General features: G+C 44.7%; 1 protein-coding gene across 1 annotated transcript; it reads left to right on the top strand.

Annotated features, from left to right (window-relative positions):
• Positions 1-768: 768 nt before the first annotated feature.
• SLC25A15 (solute carrier family 25 member 15) lies at positions 769-24,996 on the top strand. The gene is made up of 6 exons (XM_021678314.1): positions 769-824; positions 12,970-13,228; positions 17,205-17,342; positions 20,456-20,625; positions 21,534-21,692; positions 22,802-24,996. Exons 1-6 carry the CDS (start codon positions 770-772, stop codon positions 22,924-22,926), a joined length of 906 nt encoding a protein of 301 aa, XP_021533989.1. The 5' UTR covers position 769; the 3' UTR covers positions 22,927-24,996.

Here is a 24,996-nt window from a genome sequence, read left to right as displayed (position 1 = left end):
TGTACACGGTTATGGTTGAGAAGGTCTGGTGATGACTTTGATGACAGTTACTAATGTTTGGTGCTGTGCTCCATAGTTCTAAGAGCATCTGTCCCACGTGGCTATTTGTGATTGCCTTTGTCTTATGATAATACTTCTGTTATTCACCTTTTATATGTGGGACTCCAGTTTTAGGGGCCCCAGGGCCCACCCTGCTGGTGACAGAGCAGGCACTCAGACCCACACATGTGTCACTTTGCAGAGCACCTAATCCATTCCTTTCCAGACCTACTGTTTTGTGACCTCCTCTTAGGGACTCAGCCCAGGCTGCTGTCTGAATTTAGAACTGAGCCTAGTTGACGGATAGTTCCACTCAGGCCTCTGAAAAACTAGTTTGATATGGCTTGGGTGTCGTGGTATTTGGCATTCCTTTGTAAGCTTTTCAGAAAAGTCGTTGAAATGCTCCCTACAAGGGCTGTAGCTTTCATACTCAGGGAAGGTTTTTGACTTGTGAGTTTTTTATGGGGAGATGGTGGGTGGGGAGAAGGGGAGGCCAATCGCTAAGCTGCATTGACACCTTGACCGCTCCCCCCCCTTTTTTTTTTTTTGGAGAACCGATCTCCCAGCTCCCAGAGGTCAAGGTCCCAGTAACCAGGCAGCAGTTCTAGAGAAAGGAAAGCTGCAGAGGCCTCACTGATGGTGAGCTCTTGTCTCCTTTCAGGGACATGAGACACCCGTCATAAGCTCAGAGAGTTGCCTTCCACGGAGACCAGCAGAGGAGTGGGCGAACATGAAGTCCAGTCCTGCTATCCAAGCTGCCATTGACCTCACAGCGGGAGCTGCAGGTAATTCCAGGGGAAACCCCATCCTGTATTCTTCAAGTACCTGCTACAAGTGAGATCCAGTGAAAGGATGGTGAAAATATCACCTTTGTCACTCCAGAAGCAACATGCTTTCACCTTGGAGTGAATATGTGTAATGGAAGTATAATACTGTCTTCCAAGAACAGCAGAAGGTAGAGTAGTTCCCTTATAGTAAAACTTAATGAGTCAGGGTGCAGGGTGGGAATGTCCTCAGTTTACAGCTGAAAAACCGCACAGCGCAGAGCTGAAGTCCCTTGTCCATTGTCACACAGCTGGGATGTGCAGGTGACGTGGGATTTTACTCCAAGCCTGGCAGTCTTCAGAGCCCTTGTAGTCCAGAATCACACTGTGCCATCTCTCCAGGGAAGTCCTATTTACTGTCCTTATCACTGCCAAGGCAAGAAAGGAGGACAGCCTTTAGTAAATGAGGCTGATACTTGATGGTTTCTAAAGCCCTAAAAGGGAAGGAGAGGCTCTGGGATTTGCCAGGGAATGGTGGGCTGGGCAGGGGCCGAGCCCCAGGGCAGACTGCAGCCTCACAGGCCACAAGTAAATCCTCCTGGGCAGTGCTTGCAACACACAGGTCACTCTTTGGAAAGATTACCTTTACTCAGCCTGAGGTCAGGAATTGGAAGTGTATGGGTGGTTGACTTGGTTCTCTAGGTTCCTGTGTTATTTTAGCGCCAGAGGAGTGCTGGAATGCTCCTGTTGCCCACATGAAAACCCTGGTTTACCCTTGCCCCGTACACTGATTCTTATAATGGGTTGCAGCTCCTGGGAGTGGAGAGGCCAGAGGGGTGAGTTGCCCATTGTCCTCTTATCCAGTGGGACCTCTTATCCAGATCAGGTGCAGCCACAGGGCCACCACCTGTCATCCTGTCATTCCCTTAATGGTGAAAAAGAAGTTGCAGTTTAGAGAACAAAGTATTTTCTCATGAACCAAAGGTCGACCAGGTAGGCTAATGAGAAAGGCTGCAGACGGGGCATTACAGATTGATAAGAAGTGCAGGCACCAGCTCCCAGGTGAGAGACCACAGGGGTGTCCTGGCATAGGAGGAGGGAAAACTAAGGGCTGCCTAGGTATTTCCCCACTGGCTTCTTGCCTGCTGAGTGCCCTGGGTCAGTCCCATCCCAGCTGCAGCCCCTAGGCCCCATGAACCACCCCCATGCCACATTGGGATGACACTGACCATGGGAACGGTGGACCCATTTGCTTGCCTCTGCAGTCCTGCGAATGCTCTGTGCTCCGTGTTTGTCTCTCCCATAGGATGGTATTTAACCATAGGAAAGAATCTCAGCTTTTGGAATTAAATGTCCATCAGTCAGTCTGCCAAAGATGTAGACTCTGTTGTGATAGAATTTTCTTTTTCCTCGAAAGGTATTTCTGTGTGGACAGGTATTTGGATGCCACATATGTGCTTTACAGTGAATTTTATTTTTTTTTAAAGATTTTATTTATTTGAGAGAGAGAATGAGATAGAGAGAGAGAGCATGAGAGGGGGGAGGGTCAGAGGGAGAAGCAGACTCCCCACCGAGCAGGGAGCCCGATGCGGGACTCGATCCCGGGACTCCAGGATCATGACCTGAGCCGAAGGCAGTTGCTTAACCAACTGAGCCACCCAGGCGCCCTGAATTTTAAAGATACAAATTGCAATTGTATTGTTGGGAGTCTGGTGTGTAGGGCATTTGCTGGTGGACATGCTTTTTTACAATAGTATTCACATGTTTTGGGCCCATCTACATATGGCATTTAATTCTCTTGATAACTAGTTAGGATTTCTTCCTGCACTGGTCACAGAGGGTCACCCCTCACTGATGTAGCATTGCCCTGCAGCGTCTAACTTTGGGGGATAACAGGCTCCTTTGCAGGGGTCCGTGCTTTAAGCCAGGCAAGGGGCTCCTCGGCTGGCAGAGGAGCCTCCTGTTAGTGACCTGAGAACTTCTCGGAGGTGCATGGAATGCAAACAGGAAGCCATAGCTCCACTTTGGATGGGTCTCAGTCTCCCAATGATGGAGCTAGAAGGGCCTTCAGAGACCTTTGGCTCTAACGCTCACTGTATATGTAGAAAGGAGACCCAGAGAGGGCGAGTGGATTTGCCCATGATTGCACGGCTAGATGGTGTCAAGACAGGGCTAGGCCATTGGTTACTTGGTTCCTTGACTGGCCCTGTTGTTGTCTCTGTTTTAATACTCCATAATGGGCCAACAGCACTCCTGGGGGTGGAGGTTAGTCTCAAGCCTCTGTTGCCACTGTCCGGATCGGGACATTGGGCCATCAAGGCCTGAGGTGATCTAGGTGTAGCACACATGTGTTCTTTTCCATGTTCCTCCTTTTCTTTGAAACAAACCTCCCCATCCAACAGGTTTGTGGTCCAGTTCATCTACTATAAAGTTCTGGGAAGCTGTCACTGCTTGTCTGCTAGTATAGGAGAAATTCCAGGAAAGAAATTCCAGAAATTCCAAGCAGCTAGGATGGGGGAGATTTTGCAGAAGATAGGTCATTGTATAATGTTGAAATGAGGCAGTGTGGAGCTCAGAAGATAAACTGCCTTCATGAGGAACCTTGGTCTCTCTTTAAGATACAGTAGTTTGACCACTATAACCCACTCCCTGCTTTGACTGCTCGGTTGCTCTATGCCTTAACTAGCCTAGCTTCTCAATGTGACCTAGACCATTTACCTTTATCCTCTCATGCCAAAATTCGTGTTTCTCTTGGCCATCTGGATGTCGTCTTTGGAAAAACGTCTATTCAGGTCATCTGCCCATTTTTTAATTAGAATGTTTGGGTTTTTTGGGGGGTTTTTTTGGTGTTGAGTTACAGAAGTTCTTTATATATTTTGAATATTAACCCCTTATCAGATACATCATTTGCAAATATCCTCTTTCATTCAGTAGGTTGTCTTTTTGTTTTGTTGATGGTTTCCTTCACTGTGCAAAAGCTTTTTATTTTAGTGTAGTCCCAATAGTTTATTTTTGTGTTTGTTTCCCTCACTTTAGGAGACCTATCTAGAAAATTGTTTCTAGGCCAGTGTCAAAGGGTTTACTGCCTATATGTTCTTCTAGCAGTTTTATGGTTTCAGATCTCACCTTTAGGTCTTCAATCCATTTTGAATTTATTTTTGTGTACGGTGAAAGAAAGTAGCCCAGTTTCATTCTTTTGCATGTAGCTGTCCAGTTTTCCCAGCACCATTGATAGAGGAGACTGTCTTTTCCCCATTGCATATGGCTGCCTTCTTTGTTGTGGAGTAATTGACTCTATAAGTGTGGGTCTATTTCTGGGCTCTTTATTCTGTTCTTTTGATCGGTGTCTCTTTTTGTGGCAGTACCATACTGTTTTGATTATGACAGCTTTGTAGTATCTTTTTTTTTAAAGGAAAAGGTTTAATATAAAAATTCAAGATTAACATCAATATAAATGATAAAATTACCCTTCTCTTGATAAGAGTCCAACTTTTGCCTTTTTCTTTTTAACTTCTCCTGCCATGTTCTTCCCTGTGTTTTTCTGTTACTTTCACCCCACCTCTTCCTGTCTATGGTTATATTGATCGATTCGCTCCCTCTCCCCAGTAGTTTATACTTGATCTTAGCCAAAATGCTGAGAAGTGATCCTCAGTAGTTTAGAAAGTATACTCCTACACAAATTATGATGATTAGCATTAATTTTAACACACCCTTTAACTTTACGAACATCTAGGTAGTATCTGTAACCTTCCTTTCGTCTATTCCCCAGGTACACTGTTAGCTGTTCATCTTCCTGGGTAGAAATGTGGCATTTTATTTTCTTGTTTTCCTTGTGGATTTTTTGGTTTGGGAGAAAGATAATCTATATGGTGTCTATGTGTTTATAGTCACCCTAGATTGCTAAAGTATATCCTCCAGTAATTCTTTCAAAGGGGGTATGCAAGAAATAAACTGTGAGTTCTTTGGTATCAAAAAATGTCTTTGTTTTACCTTCAAAATAAAATGCCGCTTTGGCTGGATGTAGGATTCTAGGTTTAAAACCTTTGCCTGCAGAACTTTTATGATACCTACCCCATTTACTTCTAGCATCCAGAGTATCCAATAAGTCTGCTGTCAGTCTGATTCTTATTCCTCTGTAGGTTCTCTCTCCTCTTTCTGGAAGACTTTGATTTTTTTTTTATCCTTGGAATTCCCAGATTTCTAGGAGTAAGTCTCTTTTCATCAGTCTTATTAGGTACTTGGTAAGCACTGATAATCTCAAGACCTGAATCTTTCTTTCGCTCTGGAAAGTTTTCTTCAATCATTTCCTTAATTATTTCCTCTGCTCCATTCCCTTGATTATCTTTTTCTGGAATTCCTGTCAAATGGATGTTGGAGTTTCTGGGTCTATCCTCTGTCTCTGGATCTTTCTTTATTATTTGTTTGGCCAATTGCATTGTATCCTTAGAGCATTCTTCAAGTTGATCTTCTAGATCATACCTTGTCTCTTCAAGTATGTCTCTTCTGCTATTCAGAGCATCTGTTGAGTTCTTTATTTATTTCCAAGACTTCTGGATGGTAATTTTTAATATTTCTAATCTCCTCTTGTATCTCTCTGAAGTTATTAATTACACTTCTTCTAAAGTTCTGTTTCTTACGTTGTCTGTTTCTTTAGATGTTGGCTCCTCTGTTTGCAGAGTTTTGTGTCTGTTTTTCTTAAAAATGTGGTGATTCCTGATGAACTACTGAAATTTGTATATAAATGCCTTTTCTGCTTACCAGAACTTACCTCTAGTGACTTTGAGGGATAGGCCAAACAGAAGGTCAGACAGACTATCCCAACTCCTTGATTTATGAGCATAGCTGTTTCTTCTTTATTCTGGGGTTTTTGTTCCATCCAAAGTTTCACCAATTTTTTCTTCTCAGAGTCCCAAGCCACATAATTACAGGCAATTTCTTTAAGTCCACTTGAGACCTCTCTTTTCTCAGTCTGGGAGGCAGTCTTTACATGTTCTATTTCGGAGTCCTCTCCTTCCTCCCACGATAAAACTACTTCCATTTCCCACTCTGAACTTTCTTCATCCTCTGGCTCAGAATCTTGCGCCTCTTCCCTCTTCTAGCTCTGAGGCCTTTTCCTCTTGAGGGTTTGTTTTTCCTTCCACTCTGAAGATTTCTTCCTCCTGAAGAAAGGAGGAAGAAATCTTCCTCTCTTAAGTTCTTCACCTTCTCTGGCTCAACAACCTTTACCTCTTTAACAAATAGCTCAAACCATCACTGGTTTCCTCCCCAGTTCCATGCTTTGAATCTACTAGTTTTATCTACTTTTTCTTGAATTTATATCTTCCTCCTTTCTTTTTTCATTTTGTGGGAGTGTATCTTTCAGTAATTCTTTCATAAATGATTTCTGGCTGCTAAATTTGATGAGGTTTTGCATATTTGAAAAGGTCCTTCATGCTTAATGCTTAAATGCTAATTTAACTTGGTATAGAAATTTAGGTTCAAAATCATTTTCCCTTAGAATGTTAAAGACATTATTCCATGGCTTACTAATGTTCAGTGTTGCTGATGAAAAGTCTGCTGCCAACCCGAGTATTGCTCCTTCATCCTCTCTGGAGGTTTGTAGAATGCTCGCTTTATTCTTTAAATTCAGGGGGATTTTTTCCTCTCTTCTTTCTTTGACCAGTTCATCCTCTGCAATCTCTCTGTTCTCTCCTGTTACTTCTATAGGATGCTGCATCTCTGCATCCATCAGTTGTATTGCTTATGGCTTCCTCCACACTTCCCATGACTTTGTGATTTTGTGATTCATCATGGGACAATTCCTTACTTTGGTTTGTATTGTACCCTTTAGCTTCATCTAATTTGCTAGTTATTTCTTTTCTTTTAAAAGTCAAATTTTCAATATCCTCAACTATTTTAGAGTGTGCTGCTTCTGTTTCTTTAATCCTATTTTTTGTGTGACTAAATCTTTTATTTATTGCCACTCCTACTGGAGTTCTTTGGATTTTTCATTACTTCTAAAATTTGCTTCAGGTCATTTTTTTTTTTTTTTTTTTTTAAAGATTTTAGATTATTTACTTGAGAGAGAGAATGAGCACAAGTGAGTACAAACAGCAGCGGAGAGGCAAGAGGGGTGGAGGGAGAGGGAGAAGAAGCCCCACTGAGCAGGGAGCCCTACTCGGGGCTCTATCCCAGGACCCTGAGATCACGACCTGAGCTGAAGACAGATGGTTAACTGACTGAGCCACTCAGGCGCCCCTCCTTCAAGTCATTTTTAAGAAATTTCCTTATCTCTTTAACCACTAAGTCCAGATTTTCCATCAAGCCTAACTTCATCACGGTAACTATTGACATGTCTTTGCCTTTTAAATATAATACCTGAGCCATCTTCTGGTCAGTTTCCAGCAACTGAATTCTTTCCCTATGGTGATATTTTCTTATTTCTTTGCAAAAGTCTAGTAATTTTTTTCTTATTAAAGATTTTATTTTTAAGTAATCTTTACACCCAATGTGGGGCTTGAACTCGCAACCCTGAGGTCAAGAGTTGCATGCTCTTCTGACAGCCAGCCAGGCATGCCAAGTCTAGCAGTTTCTGACTGTACACAAGACATTGTGGATATGTATTCAAAACGGGAGTGTTTTATTTTCCTGAGGAATTTTTGTTTTTGCAGGTCTGCTAGACTCTCCCAAACTAAAAAATCTTAAAAAAAAACAAAAAACAAAAAAACCACACACACACACACACACATAAATAATCCAGTGAGGGTGATTCACCTGGAAGGAAGTTCTCTGCAGAGCAGGATTTCGTCTTCTGCACAGCAGTGTCTCAGTGCCTGGACAAGGGATCCGGCCTGAGGACACACACACATGCAAAGAGCTTTGTAGTATATCTAGAAATCTGGGAGTGTAATAGCTCCAGCTTTGTTGTTTTTTCTCAAGATTACTCAGGGACGTTTGTGGTTCCATACAAATTTTAGGATTATTCTGGTTCTGTGAAAAATGCTGGTGGCATTTTGGTAGGGATTGCATTGAATCTGTTGATTTGCTTTGGGTACATGGACATTTTAACAATGTTTGTTCTTCCAATCCACGAGCATAGTACATTTTTCCATTTGTGTTGTCTTCAGTTTCTTCCTCATTGCTGTATAGTTTTCAGAGTACAAGTCTTTTACCTCCTTGGTTAAGTTTATTCCTAAGTATTTTATTCTTTTTGGTGCAATTATAAGTGGGATTGTTTTCTTAATTTCTCTTTCTGCTACTTTGTTATTAGTGTATAAGAAATGCAACAGATTTCTGTATATTTTGTATCCTACAAATTTACTTCATTTATCAGTTTTAATATTTTTTTTGGTGAAGTCTTTAAGGTTTTCTTTATTTTAAGTAGCCTCCACTCCCACTGTGGAGCATAATGCAGTGCTTGAACTCATGACCCTGAGATGAGATCAAGAGTTGGACGCTTAACCAACTGAGCTACCCAGGTGCCTCTAAGGTTTTCTATATGTACTATCATGTCCTGTGCAGTTAGTGACCGCATATCTTCTTCCTTACCAATTTGAATGCCTTTTATTTCTCATGTGATTGCTGTGGCTAGGACTTCTATTACTATGTTAACTAAGCACTGAGTGTGGACATCTCTGTCTTGTTCCTGATCATAGAGGAAAAGCGGTCAGCTTTTCACCATTGAAGATGATGTTAGCTCTGGGTTTTTCATAGATGGCCTTTATTATGTTGAGGTATGTTCTCTCTAAATCTACTTTGTTGAGAGTTTTTTTCGTGAATGGATGTTGTGTTTTGTCAAATGCTTCTCTGCATTTATTGAGATGATCATATGGTTTTTATCCTCTTGCTAATATGTATGGTGCATCCCATTGATTGATTTCAGAATATTGAAACCACCCTTGCATCCCTGGAATAAAGCCTACTTGATCTTGCTGAAGGATTATTTTTTCTGTATTGTTGAATGCTGTTAGCTTATATTTTGTTGAGGGGGATTTTTGCATCTATGTTTGTCAGGGGCATTAGCTTGTTGTTTTCTTTTTTGTAGTGTCTTTGTCTGCTTTTGATGTCAGGTAGTGCTGGCCTCCTAGAATGAATTTGGAAGTTTTCCTTTTCTATTTTTTGGAATATTTTGAGAAGGATAGGTATTCACCTTTGGATTCACCAAAATTCACCTTTGGATCCCTCTGGTCCTGGAATTTTGTTTGTTGGGAGGTTTTTTTTTTAATTACTGATTCAATGTCATTACTAGTAATTGGTCTGTTCAAACTTTTTCTTTTTTTTTTTTTTTTAAGATTTTATTTATTTACTTAGCACAAGCAGGGCTATCAGCAGGCAGAGGGAGAGGGAGAAGCAGGCTCCCTGCTGAGGGGCTCGATCCCAAGACCCTGGGATCATGACCTGAGTCACCCAGGTGCCCCTCTGTTCAAATTTTCTATTTGTGATTCTAGATATTTCTAGGCATTTATCCATTCCTTGGAGGTTGTCTAATTTGTTGTGATGTAATTTTTCATAATCTTATAATCCTTTGTATTTTTGTGATGTCCGCTTTTTCTTTTTTTATCTTTTATGGTTTTTTGTCTTTCATATGTCTGCTTTGATCTTTATTTCCTTCTACCTTTGGGCTTTGTTTTTTTTTTATAGCTCTATTTGGTATAAGGTTAAGTGGTTTGAGATTTTTCTTGTTTCTTAAGTTAGGCCTATATTGCTATAAATTTTCCTCTTGGAGATATAGCAAAAGTAGTTCTAAGATTTTGGGGCATTGTGTTTTGTTTTCATTTGTCTCCATGAATTTTTTGATTTCCCCTTTGATTTCTTGGTTGACCCATTTAGTGTTTCGTAGCATGTTATTTAACTTCCATGTATTTATGTTCTTTATGGTTTTTTTCTTGTGATTGATTTGTTTCATACTGTTGTCAAAAAGATGCTTCATATGATTTCAGTCTTCTTATATTAACTGAGATTTTTTTTGTGGCCTAACATATAGTATATTCTGGAGAATGTTCCATGTGCATTTGACATGAACGTGTAATCTGTTTTTGGATGGAATGTTCTATATGTATCTGTTATGTTCATCTGGTCTAATGTGTTGTTCAAATCCACTGTTTCCTTGTTAATTTTCTGTCTGGGTGATCTTTGATGTATGTGGGGTATTAAAGTCCCCTACTATTACTGTATTACTGTCAATTTTTCCCTTGGTGTCTGTTAATTGCTTTATGTATTTAGGTGCTCCTATGTTGGTGCATAGATATTTATAATATCCTCTTGTTTTCTGCTTGGATTGATCCCTTTATCATTATGTAGTGCCCTTCTTTGTCTCTTGCTAAAGTGTTTATTTTATGGTCTATTTTATGTAAGTATTGCCACCCCAGCTTTTTTTTTTTCCTTTGCATGTTAAATGTTTCTCCAGCCCTTCACTTTCAGTGCATGTGTGTTTAGATCTGAAGTGAATCTCTTGTGGGCAGCATATAGATAGGTTTTGCTTTCCTTTTTTTTTTTAATCCATTCAGTCACTGTGTCTTTTTCCTTTTTTTTTCTTTTCTTTTTCCTTTTCTTTCTCTTCTTTTTTCCCCCTTTTTTTTCTTTTCTTTTTAAATGCCATGCCCCATGTGAGGCTTGAACTCATGACCTGTAGATCAAGGGTTGTATTTTCTACTGACTGAGCCGGCCAGGCACCCCCCCCACCCCTTTATCTTTTGATTGGCGCATTTAGTCCATCAAGGGCCTTTTTTGATTGGAATATTTTGAAAATGATATGCCTCCCTGTGCTGTTAAACAGAACATTTATTGAGTGCCTCCATCGGGTTTGAGGTTCTCCATTTTGCATGGGTGGACAAGGTGATCCTGGACTTTCTGGTGAAGGGTCTGCTGCTTGGTCATTAGCTGTGCCCTCCCCATTTTCACCACTGACACTATCCCTGCCCTGATAGATTTCCTTAACACCTTGTCATTTTCTGACATAACTGTTTTGAGCATAGAAAACCCAAAACACTGGTCTTGGTAAAATGTAGAGTGCATCATGGTCTGAGCCCCTCTCCTGAAGAATAAAGTGCAGGGCCTTTTGGGACACCTATGAAAGACTGCAGAACGATTTCCATTTTTCGCTCAAGGAGAATGAGATGATCAGAGGTCTGTGCTCTAAGCAGGTGGAGAAATTCATAGTTACTCATAGCTTCATGGATACTTGATGTGTATCTGAGGACCTGCTAGGTCTCAGTGGCTGGTGCTGGTGTTCAGAATCGTCATCACCCACTTAAGGGGGGCCTGGACAGTATTGTCTATGATAAATTACATGGGAGTCAGTTACCTCCATAGATGAAAGGAGAGAATTGTAGTTAGCATTTGAAAATGCACTAGCCTCCTACCTTCTCTCTGTTGGAAATGTAACTGTTACAGCTATGCAACAAAGGCATATATTAACAACCGGTGATATCTGAACTATTCAAGATGATTGGGTTAAAATATGGAAAAGTTCCAGTTAAAATTGTAATGCTCTGAATGAAATGCTTTATTCAGTTTATCTGCATCTAGGTTACCTAAATTATGTACTCTCTTAAAAAATGTTGACATTCACCTCTTCTTTTGGAATGATTATTTTTATATAATGAGGGTCCTATTTTATTCCTATAAGTACCTGAGAGAGAATAACTATAATGTAGTAACATCTTATTGAATTATATTCCACTAATTCAGAACTGGGGATAATTTGGCAAGACAAAGTGGAAATGTATCATTACTTTCCTAGAAGAAATGAACTCTCCTAGAAGAAAGTAGGGATAGGATCCCAAATATACTTGTGATTGCTTAAAAGAAGAACTCAGTTTTCAGACTCCTTGAAAATGTCTGTTAATCTGCCAGTAATTATGTGGGAGTTACTCAAAACAGCCCCTCTTCTGTCTCTACTCTGCACGATTTAGTCAGAATAACTGTGTAATGTCAAAGTTATGAAATCGCATTTCTTAAATATTTATGTAAGCCTTCAACTTTTTTTTTTTTTTAAAGATTTTATTTGAGTGAGAGAGACAGGGTGTGAGCGGGACAGGACCAGGGGGTGAAGGACAAGCAGACTCCATGCTGCGCACAGAGCCCGACACAGGGCTCGATCTCACGACCTGGCGATCATGACCTGAGCCCAAATCAAGAGTCTGACGCTTGACCGACTGAGCCACCCAGGGGCCCCAGCCTTCTCTTCAATTTTGATGAATCTTTAAAAACCTAATCCAATGGTTAGATTTCCTGACACAGGCAGGGGACGTCTGAGATACAGTAATCTCTGAGGCCCAGGAAAGGTGGATGCGTTAACCAGTGGCATTTCCCAAATGCTGACGGAGTCCAGGGTCTGGGGATATGACAGGGTGGTTACAGTTCATTCTTTTCCTTATGTTCAGACTTTTTATGGGTCATCTACAGCAGTTCAGATTTTGCTGTTTTGTAAACTCTTGACAATATAAAAGCATAAAAATACATGATTGATGCTAAGCAAAGGTACGTTTCAGTGCCTTCTCTATTCAAATACAAATCATTAATTGGTAGAGTCCCAATGAAGATTTTCCGAAGGGTCAAATTTTGGCTCTTTAGGGATTAGCCAGGCTCTTTGTCGTGTTTATCTGTTGCCTCTTTCCCTGTTTTTCTGATAGTCATCTATACTGCTGGGCATTAGGCAGAGAGGAGGGATTCACTCCTGCCAGACTTCTCCCCCTCCTTTTGATATGGCTGCACAAACACAGAGTACCTGCTCTTCATGAGCCAATTCATGCAGCAGCTGTTATCTTAAGCCTCCTCATCCATTTTTATTTAATCCTCATGCTAACCGGATGAGGAACCGAGGCTCCAAAGTTAATATCGCTTGTCCAGAATCTCACAGCAGAGCCAGGCTTCAAGCCCGGGTCCATCTGACCCCATTGCCGACACGCCACACCTTTGCGTCCTGTGGTTTTGACTGTTGACCACATGTCTGTCTCTCCCACCAAGGGCGGGCTCCTTCAGGGCCGGAGCTGGGTGCCGGGCATGCTGGAGACGCTCTGTTGTTGATCGGACTGGGCTTGAAGGTTTGGGAGGGAGAGAGGTTGAAGTGAACTGCAACAGAAGCAAGCCCTGGGGGAGGCTGCTTATCTCTCATTTCCGCGGGTGTTTGATGCTGCGTTCTCAAACAGTACACTGGTGCTGGAGAAGACTTCTGTCCTGGTTTTAGGGGGCACAGCATGTGTACTGACCGGGCAGCCCTTTGACACCTTGAAAGTGAAGATGCAGACATTCCCCGACCTATACCGGGGCCTCACCGACTGCTGCCTGAAGACCTACTCCCAGGTGGGCTTCCGCGGCTTCTACAAGGGGACCAGCCCAGCACTGATCGCCAACATCGCCGAGAACTCTGTCCTCTTCATGTGCTACGGCTTCTGCCAACAGGTGGTGCGGAAAGTGGTTGGACTGGAAAAGCAGGCCAGGCTGAGGTGAGTGGTGGGCACTAACGCTTTTTCCGTTTGTTTCAAAAGACAACACTGTTGCATAGTCAAGATTTTTACGATATTCTCCCCCTTTATGGGAAGAATGTTTTCCTTTTTTAAAATAACCACTTTCTGTCTGATCGTGAAGTCGTATACTGTCATCATATAAAACTTGGCAAACAGGTATTCTGCAGAAGGATTGCCTGTAATGCACCATGGAGAATGAGCCACCCTTACGTGTTGGTATTCTCCAGGAAGATGCTTCTCAGATATTACTTCTCCTGTGGGCACAAGGGCTGGACTGGAGCCGTAGATGCAACTCGTGCGCCGAGTTTCGGGTTCCACTTCATCAGCAAAATGCAGAGAATCGGAAGAAGCTGCCTGAGCCAGATAGGTTTGAGAGAAACTTAGAATTTTAGGAAGAGTTGGAAGCATCTGTGAAGATGGAGATGAACCTACTCATTGGTCAAGTCTGCCCAAACATTAGACTTTGGCTTGTGCTTGGTCATCCCTTGGATGTTTATTTACACAGAGACTATAAAGAATTCGGGAACCACTGGGATGTGTAGCCTTTCCTTTTTTCAACATTGATTTATTTTAAATCATTTAAAATTGTATCAGCTTCATGGTTGCAAAGGGCAGATAGCCATATGGGTCGTTTGGAATTGGAATCCCTATTGTAACTCAGGAACCACCTGACTAAAGTAGGCCCCTTTTGTACAGCAATGTTCTCTGGAGGTACCTAGCAGTCTCAAAGATGTGCCCTTTTATAGGCAAGAGTTTTGTCTTCATGGATGGAACTTATTTTTTAGAGGCTTGGGACTGGATGAAGTCACCCAGGGAGATAGCATCTGTAGAGAGCTGCACACTGATTCTAGGACCTTCCAGCCCGGAAGGGTCACAAAGAAGAGGAGGAAGTAAATAAGCAGGAGACAAACTAGGAGAATGTGGGATCTCATGATAGAGACTGACAGAACACTGTAGCGACTGTCGCTCTCCCCCCGGGGGGGAGACTTTGGGAGGAGACCAGAGGTTTAGGTCCCCGGCAGCATTCCTAGAGGAGGATGCCTCGTGGAGAAGACAGAGACAGCAAGCAGCCACGTGAGGTCCTGGAGGAAGTCCTGCAGCCAAGAAGCCATCCTGTTTCATGTGGCCTCCCCGCACCTTCCTCGTTTTCGGTCTTGATGAGGTGGCAGGGGGCTGCATCTTCCTCCAGTGGAGCGGTGTTTGCTGATTACCTGGCAGGGAAATGCTACCTTAGAGTTTACAGAGCTGGGACACCCATGGCTTTCCTGTTTTGTTTAGCCCTCATCATGGTCCTGGGAGAACAGCAAAGCCTGTGCTGTTCTCTGTTTTAGAGAGGGGGACTCGGACCTGCAGATACTGGCTTAGGATCCTATTATTTGAGTTCACAGCCGAGAGTAGGACCCACAGCCATGTCTTCCGAGTCCCCGTCCAGTACTCTTTCCGTAAGACCAGAGTCGGGGCTCTGGACTATGTGGTGGGGGTCGGGTCTAGAGGAAAGCGTGGTAAGTAGAGGCAATGAAAGGAAAGCAGTGCTTGGAAGAACCTGCCGGGAATTTCAGCAGTAATACCGTAAATATTTGCCTGTCCTTGGTTTGAACACCACCCCGAGTAGGGTTCTTCTTTGACCTTTGGCCACGTGAGGTCTTAACACAGCAGGAGTGTTCAGGTACATGTTTGTTGAATGGGTGACAAGCAGTCGATTCTTCAAATCGTATCCTATGCCTCCTGCGTTTCAGTTCCAGGTCCAAACACCTCTACTGCAGGTGCAGCCTGGGGCCCCGCACACCTCATCGAGTGCCCTGGTAGAGGGGATTATTTATGAGAGAGCCAAAGTCCACTGCAAGTCTGATTTGGCCTTGTTGCACCAGAACAACATGCTTGTATTCATTCAGGCGGCCGACTCGTTACTGCATCTTAGGTTGAATAGATGTCCACATCGAGTGATGTCACCTTTGTTCAGCAAAGTTGGCAACTCTGGTTACTGACCCTAACTGTTGCTGGTCAGCGAGTTGATGGAGAGTCCCTGAGGGAGACAGAGTACAGATCTGCAGGCTGGCCGAAAGACCGCAGAAACCACTTTAAGCTTTGGTTTTGACAAACCACTACGTAGGTGTGAACTGTGTTGGACAGTTTCCATACACTAGAAGCTAAGTGCAAGTACAGTCGTATGTCTGGCTCTCGCCAGGTAACGGTCTGATACCTGATTCTCTAAAATGAAAAGCAAGTCCAGACTGCAAGCAGGCTCATCCCCCTGGAAGAAAGCCTCGCTCCCAGCCAACTCTTCTGGGACCTGAGTGTAGCAGGCCAAGGAGGCCTGGGCCCCTGCCTGCATCTGTCCGGTGGCACCGAGACCAGGTCACCAGGGAATAGAAGGTTGGGGCTTAGATTGGAGATGGCCCCTGATTTTATGCTCCTGTCTGACCTCAGTTTGTGTGACTGTTTAACGGAACTCTGCGACAGCTGAATATGCCAGGTCTATTAGGCTTTTGCTCACGGTTTGGGGAAAACCTGTGAGGGGATCCCACTACCCAGGGCAGCCAGGTGAGGGGGTTACCTCATGGGGCTGTGGCGGCCTGGTGGTTAGGTGACGGTGGGCTGCTGGCATTGAACGGGTGAGAGTCAGGGAGCCAGTCATCCTGTGAGCAGCTGGGTCCTTCCTGCCCCACCCCAGGTGCCTGCCAAGCTCCTGTGACAGAACACTGTCTGGGTTGGAAGGGATCTTATTTTCCGACCCTCGTGAACACTCAGAGAATTCCTGACAACTGATTTCTCAGACTTTCCCCTGTATTTTTGAACTCTGATGGGCCCTTACTTTCACAGCCCTGCTGGTGGCTGGTGGTACCAGACCCTTCTGAGGTGAGATGAATACTTCAGGTTTTTGTGTTTATGTGCATTTGTTCCTCCATTTAGATTTCCGACGTAGCCATTTTACCTCCAGCCATCGAGCTTGCTGACGGGCACTGCCTTCACCACCCCCTCAGCATCGCGCACTCCTGGTGCCCTCTGTGGCTGAGGTCAGGAGGTCGTCAGCAGAGCTGGGAATTCTTTCTGCAATGAGCAGCTTTTTGGTTAAAAATTTATCTGGGGCTTTCATCTACAACAACAGTTATGTTATACATGTGGTTGCTCCAGGTTGGATTTGGGGCACGCACGGATGGCTCCAGAACCTTGTTTTATGAAGCTTAGTGGCAGATACACTCAAGTATTGACGATTTGTGTCTTTGGGGTGGTGGGAGTTTGGATAATTTTTTCCTCCATCTCTCTTTTTTTTGTTTTGTTTTGTATATCCCTATGTCTTAGTTCAGGCTGCTCTAACAAAATACTGTCAGCTGGGTGGCCTAACGTTTGTTTCTCACAGTTTGGGAAACTGGAAAGTCCGAGGTCATGGTGCTGGTTGTTGGTGTCTGGTGAGGGCCCATTTGCTGGCTTACATAGGGACACCTCCTTGCTGTGTCCTCAAAGGGTGGAGAGAGATCGATGGTCTCTTAAGACAGTAATCCCATCATGGGGGAGTTCTACCCTCACGACCTCATCTAAACCTAATTACTTCCTACAGGTCCCCTCCAAATACCATCATTTTTTTGGGGGGGACTAAGGCTTCAGCATAGAGCTTTAGGGATGGGGGATACACTCTGTGCATAGCACTCTGACTAATAAAAGGGGCATGGATTTTGCTGTCAGGCAGACCCGGGTTTGAATCCTAACTACCACATAGTAGTGGTATGACTGGGTGCATTATGTATTCTATGTATTGTTTTTCCACATGAAAAATGGGGTGTTGGTGTTGGCCTCACACAGCTTTGGGATCCTTAGATGAAACAGTGTGTGCAAGTTCCCAGTGGGCACTCAGAAAAGTGTTCCTCTCCTTTGATCCTTGCTCTCCCTTACCAGCCGAGTGCTTTGCGTGGTGAGTGAATGAATGTGTAACCGGCCTCCTGTGCTGGTTCCCTTCCAGTGACCTGCAGAACGCGGCCGCGGGTTCCTTCGCCTCTGCCTTTGCTGCCCTGGTGCTCTGCCCCACCGAGCTTGTCAAGTGCCGGCTGCAGACCATGTATGAGATGGAGTCATCAGGAAAGATAGCCAGAAGCCAAAAGTAAGCACTGCTTGGGCACAAACGTTGGGGCTCTGTTGCCTTGGTGCACTGAGTATTTGTCAATTTTATATTATACTTAAAACTACGTGGCAGAGAAGGAGATTTATCTACTCCAAAATACTGTGTTTTTAGAACTCTTTCCCCTACCAGGCAGAGGATAGCTTTCTGCATGAACTTTCTGATGGTTGGATCCACCCCCGCTCACACAACAGAACACTGTATGCGGATATTCAATACCTGGGAAGCGGAGGGGGAGGGGGCGCGGGGGGCGGGGGGGAGCCTCCTATCACTCTTGGCTCGTTGAATGTGTGAGGCATGGTCCCCAGCTGTGTTGGAGGCACATAGCAGACAGCTTTGGAGCCGTGTCTGAGAGCTGGGCCTTCATAAGTGCCAATTTGGGTTCCAAGATGAATATTTGATGCCCGTTCCCAGATTTCATGTGGGCTGATCAGCCCAGATCCCAGGGTCACTTCCTTACCTCCCTCCCCGATCCTTCACATGTCCCCACAGAGGACCCAGGTTCTGAGAAAACTCCTGAGCCCTCGTGAGCTACTCTGTAACCATCAAAACACTCTCCCCCTCAGCCTTGAAAACAGATCCTAGTTACATGAGAGTGTGTCATATGCAGTATGATTTATTTGGATTGTGAAGCAATTTATTGTCTTTATTACTCTCAATACTTGCTTATTTATCTTAACATCTGGCCGACTAAAGCTCTTTGTCACTGTGGTTAACTCAAAGTCTGTAAATCTGATGGGAAAAATCAGATAAATTGACCATTTACAGAATTAGTCTCCTCCCGGTAAGGATGGGGTCTCTAATAGAGTTCTGTATCCTGCACCCTTGAGATTCATTACAACCAGTTTGAATCTATTATTTATAGTCTAGAGGTCCAAAAGCATAAGTCTTTAAAACTTTTTATTGAAATACAATGTACACACAGAAATCGTAAGTGGGGGTTCTAATAGTCATTAAACACTTTTGTAACCAGTGCCCAGATTAAGAGGTAGAACATGAACAGCACCCACAAAGTTGCTCTCATGTTCCTTAGAAGTAGGTGATGGGTATTAAAAAGGGCACGTGTTATACACAAACAGTGAATCATGGAACACTACATCAAAAACTGATGATGTAATGTATGGTGATTAACATAATAAAAGAAAAAAGGTAGTTTAAGGTATTTTTAAAAATTTTTTAATTTAAATTCAATTTAGTTAACATATAATGTATTATTAGTTCCAGGGGTAGAATTTAGTGATTCATCACTTACATACAACACCCAGTGCTCATTACATCAAGCACCCTCTTTAATGCCCATCACCCAGTTACCCCATCCCCCTACCCACCTCCCCTCCAGCAACCTTCAGTTTGTTTCCTAAGGTACTTTCACAGAAAGTAATTGTTGGCTCCAAAAACTTAAGCAAATGGACACCTTGCACAAAAGTAAATAATGGTTGACTATCTTTTAGGTGTGGCTGTGCCCACCCAGGGGTATATGGTAGCCTGGGGATAAGACTTGGGTCAGAAGGTAGGCTAATCGTGTTAAGTTGATTACTGTGTTACATTCCCATTATAGAATGGGAGCTGAGTTGCAAGAAGGACCTGGATAATGAGTGATGTGTGATGAAGCTTTCTGAAATGCTTTTGATTACCTGGGAGTTTGATTCTTCACTGGTCCAAGTGAGGTCACCTGCTGAGAGCAAAGTGAGGAGCAAGGGGTTCTCTAAACCACAATAAGGATGTGGTTTCTGGTGCTGTTTGTTTTTCTGACAGATAAAGCCTGCCATGGTGCACACCATCAGGAAGATGGGTCTACACAGAAAGTGTCCTGCATTCCAGCTGCTACAGGGCACTGATCATCCTGAAATAAAAATTCTTGCATACCTACTTTCTAAGAACTAAATTCTCGGTGCTTCTTGCCCTGTAGAATTTCTAAGAATTTCCTTTGTCTTGCCTTCAAGTAACATCTACTCCCTTGCTCATTCCCTGCACTAACACAAAACAAAATAAACCCTAAGCATGTGAACAGATTCCTTCAATACACACCAGTTCAAAAGAAAGATTGAGGAGGGTAGGCATTGAGGGAGGTAGAGGACTGAGCAAATACAAGGCCATTTTTTATTCTTGCTGAGCTTGGACAGCTCCTTCTTGTAATTTCTCTTATTCGTTGTTGGAAGGAAGTGGGTATTGGCTCTTTTACATCTTGGATAATGACATCTAGAATGTATGAATGCACTTTTTTTTTTTTTTCAAATGAACTGACAAAGGAATTTGTTTATTGAGGGCAAGAGGATGCAAGCAATATAAAAATCAAGAGCTTGTCTGGCTTTCCCTGACTTTTCTTTCTCTGCTTGTCAGATGGGGGTTGGATTTTATTTGTACATTTTCTGAGGGTCCCGATCTGCTCATGGAATCCTTTATACAGGGGGAAGCTGTGGGGCAGATTCCTGAAGACCCCTTCTCCCCCTGCCTTCGGGAGAACTGTCATCAGGCAGGAGTGTTGCTCGGTGCCACCTACTTCTTTCCCTTCTGTTTCATGTGTACCACAAAACAGACATTGCCTGCAGTGGTGAGCCGAGCAGTTAGCGAAAAGCAGCTCTGGGAGTCTGCTCTGCCATGTCGGCACTGGTCCAGGTCCTTCATTGTTTTGTCCACAGCCAGAGGAGGGCTTTCTGATTTTCCAAAAAGTCCAGGGACCTCCTTTTCCAGGAGTATTCCCAGGGCCTCCTTTGCTGAGTGGCACACTTGGGAAATGCGAACATGGTTCCATTTGAGATGGGGTTCTGGCGTGGTCTGCTGAAATCTTGGCCGGGGGCGCGGCAGGCACACGCAGCTCTGTATGAATGTGCACTTTAATAATGTGTCATCGCTGTCGGATAGTTCAGGTGAGAACAGCTGTCCTAAAATAATTGTATCTGTGCTTCTCTGAGATTTCTTCCCTGCAGAAGCCTCTTATTCTCAGAATTCGGGTCGCTCAGTTTCTAGAATCAGCTGTTCCCTGCCTGCCCAGGGCTGAGCCAGGCCTGCCACCAGGCTGGGAGCGCTGGCCTCACTGCCCCCCCCATTCCCCCCTCCCCTCACCGCCCTAAGCGCAGCTCCCTGTCTGTTTGCAGCACCGTCTGGTCTGTGGTGAAGAGCGTCCTCAGGAAGGACGGCCCCTTGGGCTTCTACCACGGCCTCTCCAGCACCTTACTCCGAGAGGTGCCCGGCTATTTCTTCTTCTTTGGCGGTTATGAACTGAGCAGGTCGTTTTTTGCCTCAGGGAGATCGAAGGATGAACTAGGTAAGCGTGCGCTGGGGTTTCTGGAGGCTGGAAAGGACCTTGGCATCTTCCTCAGGGTGCACTCATGTCCTCACCATGGGGCTGAAGCAGTGCATCCCAAACTTCTTCACTAGAATAACATTTTAGGGGAGAATGCAGAAATTACTTTCCTGTGGGAAATCTCCAATAACAGGGTAAATCGCCTGTAGAGCATTTTGCAATAAGCTTAAAACTTGGTAATAAATCTTGAGAGTGTTTCCAGAGCACTGAAAACTGTCGTTCTTTCTAGCTTGTCCTGTGTAGCTGCTTGGCACGGCCATGTCCATATTTGGCTTGCATGAATGATTGCTTTTTTCTTCTCAAACCCATCTCTTCAGTGTTTTGGACTTATTCTGGGGTTAGGCAAGCTCCCAGGCTTAAGTATCGTGTTTAATAAGACAACTTTGGTTTTCACGGTAAAGGAAGAATCAGGGCTGTGGGGCATTAAAATAATGAAAAACTTCAGACTGAGAGGGTTGGAAAAAATGTGACCTGTGTTTCATTGGGCACTGTTCTCCTTCCCCATGGCGGGGGGCGGGGGGGCACTGCCATGTTGCTGGGGGCCTGCTGGTTCTGTGTGGGCCAGCCCTCTGGAGGGCAGGCCAGGTGAGCCACAGCGTCACAGTGACCAGCACCAATGCGGTCCTACCGTGATGAGGGCAGCCCCAGAGTGCCACATAGGTCCTTGTGCCCGTGAGCAGGGACCCCGGAGTGGGCTTGATCCCTGAGGTCATGACCTGAGCTGAAGGCAGATGCCTTACTGACTGAGCCACCCAGGCGCCCCAAGCATCAGCATTTTTATTCCCGTCTACCTGCAGCCTCTCCTACACTGACTTCTGGAAATGCTGTTCTTGAGACAAAAACCGCTGTTTGCTCATGTCCTTGTCCAGGCCCTGTCCCTCTGATGTTAAGCGGTGGAGTTGGTGGAATCTGCCTCTGGCTTGCTGTTTACCCAGTGGATTGCGTCAAATCCAGAATTCAAGTTCTTTCTATGTCTGGAAAACAGGCAGGATTTATCGGAACCTTCATAAGCATTGTGAAAAATGAAGGTGAGTCTGCTCATTGCAGAAACGGAGTGGCTGTGTACAGACTGGTCATTTCACTGTAAGCCTCGTTGAGGTTGATCACGTGTGCGTGGTTGCTCTCTCCCCCCCCCCCCACCCCCCCCCCCCCGGTCTCCTGTCCCTTTTCTAGCACAGTTTCCCGCTTCCAAACCCCTTCTTTAGCTTCCTTCCATTCTCAAGAACGTTTGATGTTGTTGTTCCTCACTCCTGGGCCAGGATTCTTTGTTCTAAATAGGCTGGAGGGAACTTTAAAAATATAGACTGCCTAAGGGGACAAATGCTTTGAAGTCAGCTCCACTTGTTTTATATAATATGGATAGTATCAGAAAATGATCTCTAACAGAGCCACCAAGGGATTTAAAAGAACGTGCAAGTCCTTAATGCTAAGACTTCCTGAAGGTGATTGGCTCTGAATTTTGAGAGTTATGCAGGAGGATAAAGATTTTCTAGGTGATGTTTGTATAACGCCAGGATCGTGCCACTGGTGAGTAAAGACCTGTCCTTCCAGCATCCACTGTACATCTTTCACCTTGGGATGTGAACTTCTCGGGCTTGATTTTGAGAGCGAGCACAGTTGCAGGGTGTGGAAACCGTTTAGTTCATACCCCAAAGTTGCGTGACACTTCATAGTTTCACAGAGTACTTAGGCCTCCCTCGTCCACTTGGATCTTCATAACCACCTTGGGCAGTGCCAACAGTAGACACAGGATTCTGACTCTGCTTTTGGCCCGATGCCTCGTGGTCCTTGCCTTCCCAGGTGACCCTGCAAGGCTGCCGCCCCCTGTGGTCCTGGGGTTGCTTCTGTCTGCCCAGGTGAGGCCTCTGTTCTGCCCAGTCCACTTACCAGGAGTGAGCTGGGCCTGGGATTAGTGTGTGGTACCTGAGCATCACCCAGCCTTGCTGGAAGACCTGATGCCTGTCCTCGTTTCCATTTGTTCCCATTCATCCAGGGAAACCTGGAAAAAGTCCTCCCAGCACTTGTTGGCGTTCAGTGCGTTGTCTGGATTTGTAGGTGTCCAGCCCTGTGCTCTGAGGCTTCACGGGGTCTCTCTGAGGAGGGGCGTCTCAGTCTTTGATCACTTTTTGTCTTCTAGGAATAACGGCCTTATATTCTGGACTGAAACCTACTATGATTCGAGCATTCCCTGCCAATGGGGCGCTCTTTTTGGCCTATGAATATAGCAGGAAGCTGATGATGAGCCAGTTTGAAGCCTATTGAAGTGTCCTGGTGAACCGAGATCCAAGTCTAGGCGTTTGACGACTACAGTTCATCTCAGGGTTTCGTGGAGTACAAGACCAATGTGGAATTATTTTGGTTTTGTAGGAATTTTTTGTTTTGTTTGGTCTTCCCTTATTCTACCCTAAATCTTAAACTTTGTGGAAAGGGCCTCTATTTTATATCCTAAAATTTCTGCCCATATTTGTACTGAAGTAGAGAAGTTGCTGCTCTTGTCCTTGGTGGGACATTAAGGGTGAGCTGCCGGCCCTGCGCACAGTCTGAAAGGCTAAATATAGTTTTGTCGGGGCTTTGGCATAAACCTGTATGTGTCCATGCAGATTGGGTGGTCACCTGTTGAATTCTCAGATCTCACCAGAAAACCTCAGAGGTAACCATGTTTCATGAAGCTGGCTATGAACGATTCCTTATTCTAGATGTAGGCTCTCTTTTAAAATCTTAGTACCTGCACTACACTAAGTGGCTAAAGTTAAGTTTTTCTGTGGTGCTTGAAAACTAAAATATCCATGTAGATTTTGTAGAGGAGAACATACCTGCATACTGGTGTGGCTTCCACGTGAACGATTTAAGTTAGGAGTAAGCCTCTTGGATTTTCCCAAGATGTTCTACTGTTAAAATAGTGCCATTCATTTCCTTGGTGGGATCGTCTTCTGCACCTGATGCACTGTCAGGTGCAGTGGGAGTAGCACGCCCCTCACCTGCGCCAGCTTCCCTTCTCTCCCGAAGAACTCCCCCTCTGCTGGGCTTTAGCTTGAGGGAGAGGCTGAGGGGAGGGGGGCTCTGCTGCTGTGCTTTGTGAAGACCCGTGACTGACAACAGCCCTTAGCTGCTTCTGTCTCTGGGTCCTGGCCCGGGTGGGATTCCAGAGTATTTCTTTGGACCACTCACTTATTGCCTCCACCGTTCAGAAACCCTTCCCGGGAGCAGAGTGCCAAAGCCAAGAGAAGCCCTTATTCCCTGTCTGGTACCTGAAGGACAGTGCTCGTGGGCACAGTCCTCACTCTGCTGGAACTGGACAGAACCTAGTGCTTGTCCTCCACAGTGGGTGATGTCGGGGCTGACCTTTAAGTTTATCTTGGGATCCATGACTGCCATGTTTCTTACAGTGTTGGAGCCTTTTACATTTGGTACTGGCAGTCCCTGGCTTTTCATGATTGTATAAAGGGGCAGACTTTATAAAGTGATGAAACAAGCAAAGTAATTTTATTAAGCTATGCCATATGTATGCACTAACCACCACCATAAAACCCCAGGTCACCTGGTGTAAGAGGGTCCTTTCTTATCCCCACTTAGGCAAGCCCCCTCCTTCCGTGCTGCTCCAAGACCAGCACGGGCTCTCTCAGAAACAGGTGTTCTTAAGCAGCCTGTTAGGCTAGAAGCGAGCAGGCTGACCCTGCTAATGTCTGTCCCGTGTGCGTGTCTGTCCTTGTTGGCACACTGTAAGCCTTGCGTGAACCCTCCGGTTTCCTGAAGCTTTTTGTTCTCTGCAGAGCCTCTCTGCTAACTCTAGCCATGCGCCAGAAGCAAGAGGGTCAGGGAAGCGAGCTGCTGACCCCCAGGGGCTGCTGCAGACATTTGGGGAGGGGGGTGCTCGGGGTTGTGCCTCAGGGACTCCAGAGCAATGGCTGGTCTGCCATCTGCTTTTTCTTTGAAAGAAAATCATGTTTTCTACCTTTTCTCTCTGTTCTTAAATGGTCAGTAGCTACTGAGTGGTGCTTCATCTGGACAGGCCTGGACTGAAGCAAAAGAGAAAATGGGGGCTGGCTTCCAGCAGGAAGTGAACTACTTCAGAATCCATGAGCCCAGTCGAGTTAGGCCCGTCGGCAGTGGACCTTCTCACACGTTGTCCTTTAAAGATTTAACTGTCTGCAATAGCAACAGTCCGAGGCAAGTAAAAGTAGGAGTAAGGAATGAAACCTAAATCAGGGGAGTTTTTTTTTTCATTCTATCTGCTTAATTCGTGGTTTGGTATTTGGACACAGTTGGTACCATTTCAGCTCTGTACTCCAGACAAAAACAGTAACTTGAAATCATGTTTAAAGCAATTGTGTT

The sequence above is a fragment of the Neomonachus schauinslandi genome, chromosome 3 (assembly GCF_002201575.2).
Source record: "Neomonachus schauinslandi chromosome 3, ASM220157v2, whole genome shotgun sequence".
Taxonomy (NCBI): domain Eukaryota; kingdom Metazoa; phylum Chordata; class Mammalia; order Carnivora; family Phocidae; genus Neomonachus; species Neomonachus schauinslandi.
The sequence above is the reverse complement of the archived record's forward strand: the minus strand, read 5'-3'. Positions and strand labels throughout refer to the sequence as shown.